The sequence below is a fragment of the Saprolegnia diclina genome, assembly GCF_000281045.1.
Source record: "Saprolegnia diclina VS20 unplaced genomic scaffold supercont1.59, whole genome shotgun sequence".
Classification (NCBI taxonomy): Eukaryota; Oomycota; class Saprolegniomycetes; order Saprolegniales; family Saprolegniaceae; genus Saprolegnia; species Saprolegnia diclina.
In genome coordinates this window covers 153761-167053 of record NW_008246126.1, presented here as the reverse complement: position 1 = coordinate 167053, position 13293 = coordinate 153761, and the positions used below count along the sequence as shown (strand labels likewise).

Below are 13293 nucleotides of genomic sequence, written 5' to 3'. Positions count from 1 at the left end.
CATTGCATTAGTCGTTGGTGTTGTCGTCAAGGGCCTCACCTGCGGCCGCAAGCCCCCGGGCGACTACAGAAGAGCAAGATATGCCCCCGCGCTGCCGCCTGCGCAGCCACGGCCCGGCGAACGAATAGAGTAGAAGGAGATTGCTAGTCTCTACGTATGCGAGGTCTTTGTAATGAAGATAACGCGAAACACGTTCAAATATACACATTATCATTTCAAACGTAAGGAAGTCCCAGTGAGAGACTTTGAAGTATATGAAACGCGATCGACCCGACGAGGTGGGGGCTACGACCACGTAATGTAATGTCGGTTCGACTCGGGAGCCAGAAACTATCCACATAAAGTTGCTAGGACCGGTGCGTGAATTGTAAAAGGCCCTCCACCTTGTGACATTTACCTTAACGAGCAGCGGTATAAAGTTAGTGGAAACGAAGCGATCCATTCAACAAGCCAATCAGCGACCGACAAACCAATGCATGAGCCCATCGACTTGCAATGATGATGAGGACGGAAAAGACAGAAAGACGAAACCGTTCCACATTGTACCACCGTGTAAAGACTGAAAGCTCGGGTATTCATAAAATGCAATCGTTTATGATGGCAACGGTATTTACAAGACACATTCAAACCACTTTTGCGGCTTGCGGTCGGCACCCCACCAGCCGTCGCCGTTGCGGAACGAGTTGTCGAAATGGTTGACACTCGCGAGGTAGTTGCCGCCGTCGGCATAGTTGTTTGAGAACGAGCTCGCTTCGAACCCGACACGGCAGCTCTCGAACGCCACCACGCCGTCGTTCATATCGCCGTGCTTCGTCAGCGCACTCACGAGCTTCATCACGGGGCCAAAGATCGTCGAGAGACCAAACGAATCGCTGCCACACATGAGCACCGTGGCGTATTGCTTTCGAACCGCCTGTGCAGCAAGGAAGTTGGCCTTGATCGCCGGCGACACGGTCGTCTCGTGCTTGAGCTTGAGAAAGGCGTCCGTGATCGGGCAGAGCGTCGTGATTTCCAAAAGACCCTTGAGCGGGAGGTTCCCGCCACCTTGTTGACATTTTTGCTCAAGGAGGTTGCCCGACAAGCTGCCTTGCATCGGACCCGCGATCGACACCCACGTGACCTTGTTGGAGAGGTTGCACTTGCCCTTGGCGACGGCGCTGCCCGTGATGAGGTTGCCCATCGAGTACGTGACGAGGATAAGGTCTTCGATGGTCTTCGTCGTCGACTTGCTCACGCTGAGTGCAGCGTCGCAAAATTCGTTTTGGATGTCGTCGTTGTCCCAGCCGCGTTGCCACATTTCAAAGTGCACAAACTTGGTCGACGAGCAGCACGGCGCGTGCTTGTGAATGAGGCCCCAATCAAACAAGTAAGTATTTGTCATGGGAGCCGAGAACAAATGACCGACACCGTGCACAAACAGACACGGCTTCATCTTCTCGAGCGAGCACCCGCACGACGACGACCCGAGACCGAGGATGCGAGGAGCACCCGTCGCCGCCTTCCAGATCGACGTCGATGTCTGCAACAACGTCTGACCCGACGCCGCGGCCACCGACGGCACCAGCACCGGACAGTCCAGCGCGGCGCCATCGACCACCGGCACGTCAAAGCTCGGCAACTGCGACGCGTCGCTCAAGTACTCAATGTCCATGTCGAGGTCCGTCCCCGTCGCGCGCGTGAGCTGGTGCGTCGGCGAGCTGCAGAACGCAAAGTCTTCGCCGGCAAACGTCAAGTGCAAGAGCTTGCCGTCCGTGCAGTTGGTGGCCGTCGAGCCGTTGACGCTGTCGACGATCGTAGCGCTCTCGAGACTCGACTGCATGAGCTCGACAGGCGGCACCCGCGACTGGTCCAGACACGACGCCGACACTTGCAGGTCGTTCTTGGACACGCGGTGGTACGCGCGCTGGTTGAGCAGCATGTACGTGTCGGTGACCTCGTCGCCCGTCGTCGACAAGAGCGCGTCAAACTGGAGCGACCCGGACGCCGACGCCGACGACCGCGGCACGACGTACACTTGGAGCGTGGTCTGGCCGTTGATGGCCATGCTGCTGCGCTTGGCGTGGAGGGTGAGGCGCAGACCGGGCGTCGACTGGATCAAGCTCACGATGGACGACGACGGCGCGCGGACCTTGGTGTCGTAGATGTAGTAGGCGCCGACGGACGCGCAGACGACGCCGCAAAAGACGATGGCGCCGATGATGAGGCGGAGGCGCGACGACTTGCGGGGCACTTGGTTGTTGTTGTCGACGTCTTTGATCGAGGCAAAGGCGACCGTCGGGTCGTTGGTTGGCGTCGAGACAATGGCAGGTGTCGATGGCAGCATATTTGGTGCTGGGCTTGTGGGTGACGCAGACAATAGAAAGATGGGACTGGGTCGCTGCCGAGCGTTTGGTCGCGGGACCTTGAAGCGCGCGAAACAGGTGACCGAGACTGTCTACATGACGCGGGTGACAAGATACGTGCAGTCGCGCAGCAGTATCTTTTAGACCCAGATGGTAGGGTTGACGAAACGGACTTGAAACAGCCGAGCCGCCACGTTAGCGACACACGCTCATCGTTCACGGGGGGTAGTCGCTTGTCATACCAACCGCAAAAGACCCATAACGTTATTTCTCGAGCGCCAGCATTGGCTGTGCCTGTATACACAAGGCCGCGCAGTGGACACGTAGGGATTGAAGCGGACACGGACGCGCTTCAATTGACCGTAAAATGGGAAAACGGCGATCGGACAGGCGGCTGCATCAACAGCGTTGGTCGCGGCCGCCGCTTGCCGTTGCGTCTGTATGGTGCTTCATCCATCGCCACCGTGGCAGCGGCCGTTGACGAAACCATGGGTCCGACCCCGCGAGCGTCGTCCTTTCGCGCTTTGTACAGTGTCTTTTCTACTACAGAGTGGACACCATATGCATTGCGTGTATCCTGTACTAAATAGCGTAAAACGACTGGCAAGGAATAGTTTCCTTTCGTGAATTAACGCTTGGACTGACGTCATAAAGGAACACTTTGATTCATGGCTTCTTCAACCCGACAACCCAAAACCCCCGACTGATCGCGCAACGATGACGACCCTCGATGCCCATAGGTGTACCACCATCTTCCACGACGGTCGCACTGTCGTGAAAGGTGGTACATAGCGTGGTGGAGTTGCATCATTCTCATCACTCTGGTTGCCATACAACAGCGTACTGTCGCGACTGGATCGCCGTCGTCGTTCGCAAGGTGCTTAATTTGGGGGACCTTCACGCGCCATCACCCACTTCGGTGGACGAACGTATCTGAGGGCGAAAATTCATGCGCGAGCATGGATAGCTCACGCCGAGGTGACAAGCCCTTGCGTTTGTTGCCGACAAGAACAGCGATAAGCGACGCCAGCAACGTGGAAGAATGCGTATCTCCGGCACTTGTGATGGCAACGGCACCCAACGCCACCGTGACAACGGGGTTCGTTGAACCGACGACATTAACGGAGCTTTCATGAGAATGCCTCTTCTCTTCAATGTCGATGGTCGTGCCCCTTGTGTACTCCCTCTTGGTGCAGCAGCAGTCGTGGCGATCGTGTGGCATACTTCGCGCAGGCAGCAAGTCTTGCAGACTGCACCGGCGCTGTCATGGTCGCATTGGGTGCCGAGGCCGCCCGTCTGGCAGAACGATGCTGAATATTTTGTTTCGTTAAAGGCAACGAGCAGAGAAACTACTCGAGTGCGCGTCCTTGGGTATCCCACACCGGCTCGACGTATCTTCGTGCCCCGCGTTTATACTCGGACGCAGCGACATGCTTCGCGCTCGCGAGTACAAAAAAATGGTTTGCACTGTCACTGGACATTTGCATAGGTCTCTGCAATGCTGTAAATTTATGGCCTTGGTATCGGGTATTGCAGAGAATGAGGGGTATATGAAAGAAGCTTCTTAAACGGCAGCGCCGTTCCAGCATGGACAAAGTTTGTCCAAGACACCCAAGACAGCTGTTGCTGCCAAGATGTTAATGGACGCTTCCACTGCACAGGGCATGTGTCTTGTCGTTACGATGCAATATTGTCTAGTGTTTTGACTTGATTGGCGCATTTCGTCGGTACTAGTGTACTACACTTCATCAAAATCATTTCATGTATCAATCATAATTAGCAAACGTAGCTCCTACACGATCGACTGCAATGGCTTCGCGGCCTCGGGTCTCCGTGCAACAAACAGTTGCCCGCGCACGAGCCGCGGCACAAACAATAGCGCCGACACGACAGCAGCAATCGGGTAGCTAAAGAGGCGCGCGACGTTGAGCAGCACCAGTCGCTTCCACTGCCATGTGCCGACAATGTGTCGGTACGGCGCACGCTCGACGCCAAACCGACCAAAGAGGCACTTGCCAATGCTGCGCGGCGTATACGCCTCGAGCACCATGAAGATGCCACGTGCGAGTCGCTCGCCGGCCCAGGACGGTGCCGTGTTGAGGTGGGTGGCATACGCGAGTAGTGCGCGGACGTCGGGCAGGCGGCGGGTCTCGTAGAGCGCAAAGGGCGACGACGGGCTCGCATCGACGCAGGCACCGAGCACGAGCGTGTCTTCGAGTCCACTGTTGATGCCCTCGCCCGTCGGCGGCAAGACCGAGTGCGCAGCGTCGCCAAGCAAGACGACCCACTCGCTTAGCTGGAGCTTCTCGCATGCGACGACCGCACCACGGTACGTGCGCCGCTCAAAGTACTTTTTGAACTCGTCTTCGGGCACCAGCGGAAGAAACGCCGGTGCAAACGACTGGACCCATGCTTTGAGACGCGCAATGTTCTCGGGCGACGCATCCTGGGAGAGCACGAGCTGCGATGGACTCGAGGCGGCGTCCGTGTCGCGCACACACGTCACGAGGCTCCACTGTTGTTGTCCGTGGTTGTCGATCGTCGCCGTGTAGCCACCGCTAAAGATGTAGTGGACTGCAGGATCCAGAACGTCTGTCATTTGACCCACAGACCCAAAGAGAACGCGGTACTCGTTTGCCCACGGCGTAATCGTGACGCCAAACGACGGATCGGCGGCAACCAGCGCCGCCCGCACCTTGGAGTTGACGCCATCGGCCGCCACAATTCGCGCTGACGAGGCGTCAATCGTGACGACGCCGCCGTCACGCACTTCAAACTCGAGGTGCTTGGCGCCCACGTCCATGTGGCGCAGCTTGTGGCTCATGTGCACCGTGATTCGCTCGTGCGCCAGCGCGGCGTTCATCAGATGCAAGTTGACGTTGCCGCGTGACGTGCCGTACACGACGCCCGAGAGCTGCTTGGCGACGCAGCGCGCACCGGCGTAGATCTGCCAGGCATCGATGACGCGGCCTTCGGTCTTGACGCGCTCGGCGACCGCGGGCGCGACGCTCGCGATCGCGTGCAAGCCACGGGGGTTGACGCCAATGGGGTAGCTCTGCTCGGGGTCTGTCGGGATGTTGTCGCGGCCTTCGTAGATGGTCACGCTGTGCCCGCGCTGTGCGAGCTGGAGGGCGGCCGCGCAGCCGACCGGCCCGCCGCCGATCACAATGTACGCACTCATGCTGATGGAAAGTGCAAACTGAGCGAAACGGCGAAACAAACCAGCCAATCAACGTCGAGATAGCTTGGAACTGGCCAATCAGGCAGCCGCAGGCAGCACCGCCACGCGCGGGGACTTCCGAGGCCTTCCCTCGCGCCATCACACGACGCCGGATGACGTGACTCGGGCGCAGTCCCGTCATACAAGTAAGTGCAAGGCAAAATTCATGCATACTAGTACGACCACACACTTTGACAGTAGTTAATTGTCGTTGACATGCTGCGTTATGCTAGTACGCGATCGAACGACTAGGCCTCGCTATCGCCAACGCTGGACACTACGTGTAGTGTGATTGCGTCGCGTTTTGCGCAACGCAAAGTACACTGTAGCTTCTCTCCAACTTGAGACCTTGCTTCTTGCTGACGTGAGGACTTGCATCTTGCCGACATGAGAACTGAGATCAAACGACCACGGCTTGTGGGTCACTGCCAGGCGCCGCATGACCATGTAGGCTGGAACGTAGAGCAACCAATTCGGCGAGAAATTGATCCAACATGATGCACCTCTGGCGGTGCAGGTTCAGCCAGACATAAGCGACGACGCGAGACACGCGATGCTCCACAGTGTCGAGGAATCTGTCATCGACCAGCCTTTGCACCACGCTGACCCACCACACATGCCAAAAATCACAGTCTGATATTCCCATGACTTGTTCTCTTGGAGAAAAGAGGCCCGAGGCCTGTCTTACCGCTGCACCTCGGATGAGGCGTGGCTGTCTCCCTTTCAGCTCCTTGTAGGCGCGAACAACGACGGCATCGAGTAGATTCGGGATTTCTCAAACTGGTCGTGGCGCAATCGCGACTTGCATAAAGTCCCGGGCACACACGACGTTATCCGAGCCAAACGCAGTGGTTGCGAGCGCCTTAATGTTGTCCATGACGGCGAGGCTCTCGGCGGCGCCGTCGCCTTTGTACCGACTTGAGAAATGGTTGAGGACGAGTCGCTTGCATCGCATGGCGTTGGCAAAGGTGCCCGCCATCTCGGGCGTTGAGTGTCCGTGGCTTTTGGTTTGCGCTTCGACGTCGGCTGGCGTCGCGCCGGTGGCGACATCGGACGGCAAGCACGCGTTCGTCGCTTCGTGGACGACAACGTCGACGTAGGCATCTTCGGCTGTTAGAGAAACAAAAGCAGAAGCGAGCGCATCCGAGGTGTCACCGAGAATGACGATGACGCGCCCGGGTCGTGTCGGACCGACGCACGTTTCTGGCGACAGCACCGTGCCGTCGGGCATCGTAAGTGTCTCGCCGTTTTTGAGCTTGGGTAGTAGCGCCATCGGGTTCTTGAGCTGCAAAGCCGCCTTGTTGCGCTGAAGAATTGGTGCAACGAGCTCAATGTTGAGGCGTCCGGGCGACGCTGGTTCCCGGAGAAGGTACCCGACCGTGGGCACCGTGTGTGGAATCGGCGCGGCCAGAATCTCAAATGCCGTCGCCGTGCCGACCTGCAGCGTCCAGTAGGTTGTCGCCCTGTCGTCCTTGTTGGTACTCTGATACGTCGCGACAAAGTCGTCGCCAAGGACTTCGTCAATGTGGCACTCGTCGTTGCGCGACGGTGTGTCACTGGCGAGCAGCAGCTCATGTAGCACAAACCTACATGAACGAAAATGAGCAAAAAATTGCGTCGCTATCGTGTCGAACCCAGTGCCAATGCGCGACATGGTGTGTCGTAGCATGTTGCGGACGTAGGCTTTGAGCCCGCGCGGACCGTAGATGTGAATCGGGTTGGCCTTCTCGGGCACGTCCGACGACACGACCGAGCCCGCCGTGCACAGAAGCCCCGGCAAGCCAAAGCAGTGGTCGCCGTGCAGATGCGTCAAGAAGATGCGACTGATTTTGGCCAGTCGCGGTGCGCTGAGAACGGCGCACGCATTGCCCGGCGCCTGCAGCGCTAGCGTCGCGTGGCCGGCCATGAGGTTGATCATCTGGTGCTGCGTGCCCTCGCCGCAGTCAAAGAGCCACACGTCCGAGCCGTCCGGGCGGAACGCGAGTGAAGAGTGGTTGCGCGTTGGCGACGGCTGCGCCGACGCAGTACCGAGGAACGTTATGTCCATCTCGAGACGAATCGCAACTGGCGCCACGGATGGCGCCGGGGCATCGACCAGCCACCATCACTCGTGCATGGCAACCCAGAGTGACGGTAGTCGGCGCCCACTTTGCTCTTTACCATGACGCATGCTTCGAATATGATTGACCCATCCTGCAATGGCTCATGCAAATGCCAATACACCGAGGAATGCTTTACCAGAAATATGAGCTTGCTGCTGTCTGGGTTGAGTGGCTTGGCGTAGTCAGTCAGTCGACTACATTTGTCGTAGTATAGAAGGCTGGCCGGTTGTCGCGAGGATGACACTAGCGTCCATACCAAGGCTACGGAGGGCTATCCAAATACGGTGCGCTCATGGCTTGAAGCCGTGTCGTGTCGGGTGCAACGCCACGCGTGGCAAGGCGGCGGCGATTGGGTGTTTTTAGCCTCCTTGCCGGATACGCCACCCGGTGCCATTTTCAAACATGCGCGACTACGACGGCTACTACTCGTCGGACGCAGTCGCGAAAGGGTACCTGCCCTACTGCAACATTGGTCTCCACGACAGCGAGGCCAAGGTGATGCACGACGTGCCCCAAGCGCACAACGCCCACCTCTACCGCGGTCTTCTCAAGCTGTCGCCGGTCGTCGACGCCATTGCGCATGAGACGCACCGACTGCACGTCCTGGACGTGGGCTGCGGCACGGGCGCCGGCCTCCACGTGATCCAAAAGACACTCGAGGCGTGGCATTCGTCGCCGATGACCGTTGTCGGTGTCGACAAGTGCGCGTCGGCCGTCAAGGCGCACAAGAAGCTCTACCGTGGCAAACAGAAAGTGCTCAAGTACGACGTCGAGGGCCGCATGACTGCGTTTGCACGCGCCAAGTTTGACGTCGTGACCGCCGTCCAGAGCCTCCAAGAGTGCACGCCGGCGGCGCTGACCGAGCTGTCCCGCGTATTGAAGCCCCATGGGTTCCTGCTGGTCGCCGATTTCGTCAATCCGCGCCAGCCTTTTGACTGCCTCCACGCGCTTCAGTCGCACCCCGACTTTCGTCTGCGCGAGCACCGCGATGTGTCGTTTAGCGCGACGATCGCTGCCAAGAGCAACTCCACAGTGTACGACTAACTGACTTGGACCTGGCGCTGCATCGGTTCGTGTAGGCTGCGCGCAGTTTTGAACGAGTGCGTTAACGATGCGACCTTGCGCGCTGCGATGGCCGAGATGCTAACGCTCAAGAAGACGTCGCAATATGAGGATGTCCGGCTTGGCAACATCCAATATGGTCTTTTTTGCTTCGAGTATGTCCCGTCGACGTCGGTGCCCGACGTCTTGGCGCCGATCGACGTCGATGACAGCAGTGACAACGACGACGACGATGACGATGACGACGACGACGACTCGGACGATGACATTGATGACAAGTGCAACCCGAGCTACTACGACTACAGGTACTACTTCAAGTCCATCACCATTTAATGGACAAGGTCTCAACGTTTGCGGTCTAGTGAGGTATTCCCGCAGCTCGAGCTCCTTCGCACCCACTATGAAACGATTCGCGACGAAGCGCTCAAGGCCCAATTGGCCACCGACTGGCCCAACTGGCCCGAAGACCACTACATTGGTGAGGACGGCGAGTGGCGCGTCTTCCCGCTCTGCTACACGTTTCCGGCGTGGGACGCCTCGAAAACGACGTGGGTGACCGGGACGTGTGCGCAGTGCCCCGCGACCGTTGCGCTCCTCCGGCAGATCCCCGGCATCCGCACGGCGCTCTTCTCCAAGCTCGGGCCCGAGACGACGCTTGGCGCCCATCGCGTACACCTGCTGTGACGCGGTGGCTACCTGACGTGGATTAGGGTTGGGCGGACCTCGCCAACGACATTTTGCGCTGCCACGTTGGCCTCGATGTTCCGACGTACGACGGCAACGAGTCGACGTGCTGCATTGTCGTCGATGGCGAGCCGCGCGCCCAAGCCAACGGCCGCGTCCTCGTCTTTGACGACAGCAAGCTCCATTATGCCTTCAACCACCACCCGACCGCGTCCCGGTACTCGACAGCTGGCGATGTGATGGCTCTCTCAATTCGAATCCGCTAGGTGCATTCTTATTGTCGACTTGTATCGGCCGGCGCATCTGCCACGCGGCATGGCCCGCGGCGGCCACACGGACGAGCTCGATGCTTTCATTGCCCAGTACAACGCGGCCATGAACTCATGAGACGATGGATGGTCGCTACCGAATCTTGATGTTGAACACGCCTACGCAGTGTTCTCGTACACAGCATATCGTAGCGAGTGCGTACATCCAGGCACGGCGTTGAGGTCGGCGTTGACGATCGCGAGGAGACCGAGGTTGGCGAGCGCGCCGCGGAGGACGCCACAGGGAAAGACGAGGAAGACGAGCGCTTTTTGCTTCGACTCGGCGTCAGTCTCGGCAGAGAGCGCGTGGATCCAGCGAAAGTTGAAATCTTGCAGCACAAAGACGCCCTAGTGCATGGATATGAGGTCAACGAACGATCGATGGAAGGTCATGCGCACGCGGTGGTTGGTCTGAAGCTTGTCGATCTGCTTCTTGAAGATGTGGATCCAAAGGTCCTTGCAGATGAACTTGATGATGTCGAGCGGCTCGAGGAGGCGCGACCGGTCCCGCGAGAAGCGCTCCACGAAGCGGTAGCCAACGTCGTACCCAAAGGCCTCGAGCTTCGCGGTCAAATCGTCGTTGAGCGCCGAGGAGCCCGTCGCTGCCTCATGGCGCTCGATCTAGCCCAGGACCATGAGATGCAGCTAGGCCAGCGTCGCGGTTACCATGGACCGGACGGCCTCGCCGTAGAGGTGGAGGAAGCTGCTCTCGGCCACTTCCTTCTGCATCGCCACTTCGTCGATCCTGCGCATCCGGATACACAAAACCGGTCAACTAAACTACTAAATCTGGCGATGGAGAACGACTAGCACGACATTTAGAAACCCGGCCGTTGGATCTACTAAGTATCGGATGAGTCCAGCGACACGAAATACAGGAGGAAAATATTCGCAGCGAACGGCTCGTCAGTATGTATACTCAGAGCCCACAAGTCTTGCACAAGTCTTCGTCGCTAAGTGTCCTCGCGGGCCGACACATTGGAGTGGTATTCTGTTCATACACTGTCTTTGCCGACAATACAGTGTATGGGTATTTTGGCATATATTCGCGTCGTGACGACAACGCGCAAAAGAGGTATCTTTGCACATCGCGCTGCCTGTCAAATTCTGCTTTGTCGCTGCCTCTGAGATTGAATATCCGCGCTGTATCGGCCTTTTGTATGCCAAAGAATCTGGTCGAGCGATCGGACTGGGAAGATCCTCTCTGATGCACCAGCTGGCCCCATCGCTGGAAGTAAAATTTATTCCCAGCGATGGGGCCACCAAGACCGATGGCTGGCGACTGTACGGTAGGCACCAGAACGCGGGTCATACACGGGTCTGGTAGAGGGCAAACCCGCGCAAGGCGACAGCAGACTTTCCAGTGATTTCGCAACACAGCCAGTCGTGCGACGACCAACGATCCTGTCGACGCAATGGCAGACACCGGGTATTAATTTCCGAGCAGCCGCGAGCAGCTGTGTGAACCATCATCCCCTTCGTGCAGCAAGTCCCCTCTCGTGCGAGCATTCGACCAAAAAGAAATCGTGCGAAAAGCGTTGCGAGCGTAGATATAGAAATTACAGCGTTAAATAAGGAGTCTTGTGCTCATGGCGACGCGCGTAGGCGGCGGCTCGAGCTCTCGGACCACTCGTCGTCTTCGGTGGGCATCGTGGGTGGCGCGTGCAAGTCCCGGTACAGCTCGCTCTTGCTCAGATAGGTCTCCATTTGGTCGCGGTAGACGTCCATGGCCGACGGCGCCGCTGCTGGCGTCGCGCACGGGTTGGTCGAGTAGATGCCCGTGGACGAGAAGACCGCCATGACCGAGTACATGACGCAAATGAGGGCCACCATGCTTGCTCGACGACGCAAAAGCGAAAATGAAACGGTGATCCGCTGTTTTTGGATACCTCGCAAATCAAATATATCCAGATTGTAGATTCAGCCAGCTGGTGGCGAGTCATCCCACACTTCAAGGTTGACTGTGGGCGCTCACGCTCGGGTGATCGTTGCTCGTACAGCTCCGTGGCCGTCCTAGCGGGTCGTGTGTACAAAGCTTATAGCTCCAGAGAAGGGTCAACTAGACATTTCTCTTCTCGCACGAGCGCGCAGCCCATCAAGTCAGTGATCCAGCATGGACGTGGGACACGAGGCATCCGGCCATGTGGCTTTACACTCGTCATTCAAGCCCTCAGAGGTCATTGCACGAGCAATACGCCAATGCAGAGTGGCGAGACTTTGTGGCTTCCGCCGGCGGCGCCAGTAAGGGGATCTATACCCACGCGCTTGACGTCGATCACGAAATGCAAGAGGCAAACATGGTCTTTAAGATCGCGCTTGGCGACATGTACGCAGGAGGGAGCGGTGCCGGAACGAATCGAATGCGAATGGTTCTGTGGTAATATGTATGCCGGAAATTCGTGCCTATTGGAAATTAGGTTGGAGGCCGGGCGACCCTAGAAATAGGACCCTTAATCCGTAAAATTCGAAAGACTCATTTCAACAACGTCGCACAGCTGTCCGTCCGATCGATACAAATGATGAGGCATCTGGATCTCGATGGACTTCGCTGGATCGTCCCGAGGTTATTCCTGGTCTTGCGATGGGCAACGAGACATCTCGCGACGAGGTTTGAGGTGCATGTCCATGGCCTCAGTTGCCCCACCACCAGTCGTTCAGCCTACTAGTAGTAGATTCCGACTATGTCGTCGCTTTCTGGAATGCATGAACGTACCGAGCGGTGCGACGCCGGCGTCGGGTGTCGAGGCTGCAACATAAGCGTGGTACTCGACACGAGTGTTTCGTAGTACACTAGCCTTCGACTATGGGCCACGAGCGTACCCATGACCGTCCACTGGATTGAAAATGAGAACAAATATATATTGGGTCGGACCGATTTTACGTTAACGTTACGTCGCGCCACCTCGACCTCGGCACTCTGCTTTACTACACATCACGGAGCAACCCCCAAGCGGAATGCTTCATCGACAATATGCAGTGCCTTGACCACTGTATCATTCTGCATGAACTCTGGATGAGCTCTGTATCACTCCAGGAGCTCAGAATGACCTCGGCAGTAACACTGGATGAACTCTGGATGACAAATACAATTGATGCGAGTTCGGGGCAAGCTTTGATATACGCTGTACAAGGCTAGTATCCGATTAGAGAGTGTGGTATCCAATGGTGTTGACCTGCAGCAACCGACAAGATCGTTTCCCAAGGATGTCGAACATAGGTCCACGGACTCCAACAGCAGCAAGGACGAGTCGCATTTGTGCAGTACATGCATATAAATCCAAACTCGAATCTCCGCTTCGAAAAGAGAAGAGGCTGGTAAAGGGTATCATTAGTCCAAGAAATCGCGTCCCGCCAGACGTGCACTATCGGGCGACGAGCAAGCCACTGTCAATGGCATTTCCATCCAGCTCCATGTAATGGGAAGAGAGACATCTCGTCTTCTCGCCAGGCGTACTCGTGTCGTCCAAGCGAGGATGCAGCAGCTCATTTGAGAGACGAGGTAGAGGAGACTGTGAATTAACCAAGCGGCGAGATTAGGTCTTTCGACATTCCGTCCATCACTGCTGCATGTTTCA

At 57.4% G+C, this 13293-nt stretch overlaps 6 protein-coding genes across 6 annotated transcripts; 1 reads left to right on the top strand and 5 right to left on the bottom strand.

The window, feature by feature from the left end:
* Positions 1-567: 567 nt before the first annotated feature.
* SDRG_13397 (hypothetical protein) lies at positions 568-2350 on the bottom strand. The gene has a single exon (XM_008619482.1). It carries the CDS (start codon positions 2321-2323, stop codon positions 611-613), a length of 1713 nt encoding a protein of 570 aa, XP_008617704.1. The 5' UTR covers positions 2324-2350; the 3' UTR covers positions 568-610.
* Positions 2351-4057: 1707 nt separating this feature from the next.
* SDRG_13396 (hypothetical protein) lies at positions 4058-5555 on the bottom strand. The gene has a single exon (XM_008619481.1). The coding sequence runs from the start codon at positions 5521-5523 to the stop codon at positions 4135-4137; it is 1389 nt and encodes a 462-aa protein (XP_008617703.1). The 5' UTR covers positions 5524-5555; the 3' UTR covers positions 4058-4134.
* Positions 5556-6175: 620 nt separating this feature from the next.
* On the bottom strand, positions 6176-7715 carry SDRG_13395 (hypothetical protein). The gene is made up of 2 exons (XM_008619480.1): positions 7197-7715; positions 6176-7148 (listed from the first exon to the last, which is right to left on the bottom strand). The coding sequence occupies exons 1-2, from the start codon at positions 7607-7609 to the stop codon at positions 6338-6340; spliced, it is 1224 nt and encodes a 407-aa protein (XP_008617702.1). The 5' UTR covers positions 7610-7715; the 3' UTR covers positions 6176-6337.
* A 351-nt stretch (positions 7716-8066) lies between these two features.
* Positions 8067-9797, top strand: SDRG_13394 (hypothetical protein; the record flags this gene model as incomplete). The annotated part of the gene is made up of 5 exons (XM_008619479.1): positions 8067-8698; positions 8744-9031; positions 9089-9395; positions 9437-9627; positions 9677-9797. 5 exons carry the CDS (start codon positions 8067-8069, stop codon positions 9795-9797), a joined length of 1539 nt encoding a protein of 512 aa, XP_008617701.1.
* Positions 9798-9812: 15 nt separating this feature from the next.
* SDRG_13393 (hypothetical protein) lies at positions 9813-10471 on the bottom strand (the record flags this gene model as incomplete). Its single annotated transcript, XM_008619478.1, has 4 exons — positions 9813-9838; positions 9883-10066; positions 10118-10339; positions 10385-10471. 4 exons carry the CDS (start codon positions 10469-10471, stop codon positions 9813-9815), a joined length of 519 nt encoding a protein of 172 aa, XP_008617700.1.
* Positions 10472-11245: 774 nt separating this feature from the next.
* Positions 11246-11602, bottom strand: SDRG_13392 (hypothetical protein). The gene has a single exon (XM_008619477.1). The coding sequence runs from the start codon at positions 11549-11551 to the stop codon at positions 11306-11308; it is 246 nt and encodes an 81-aa protein (XP_008617699.1). The 5' UTR covers positions 11552-11602; the 3' UTR covers positions 11246-11305.
* Between the last annotated feature and the right edge of the window lie 1691 nt (positions 11603-13293).

What these genes read in the sequence shown, in the direction of transcription:
- SDRG_13397 (XM_008619482.1), bottom strand. Translation starts at nt 2,323, where the DNA reads ATGCTGCCATCGACACCTGCCATTGTCTCGACGCCAACCAACGACCCG.
- SDRG_13396 (XM_008619481.1), bottom strand. Translation starts at nt 5,523, where the DNA reads ATGAGTGCGTACATTGTGATCGGCGGCGGGCCGGTCGGCTGCGCGGCC.
- SDRG_13395 (XM_008619480.1), bottom strand. Translation starts at nt 7,609, where the DNA reads ATGGACATAACGTTCCTCGGTACTGCGTCGGCGCAGCCGTCGCCAACG. An exon ending in ATGTCGCGCATTGGCACTGG is followed by an intron (nt 7,149 to 7,196) that starts GTTCGACACGAT and finishes TCGTTCATGTAG; the next exon opens with GTTTGTGCTACATGAGCTGC.
- SDRG_13392 (XM_008619477.1), bottom strand. Translation starts at nt 11,551, where the DNA reads ATGGTGGCCCTCATTTGCGTCATGTACTCGGTCATGGCGGTCTTCTCG.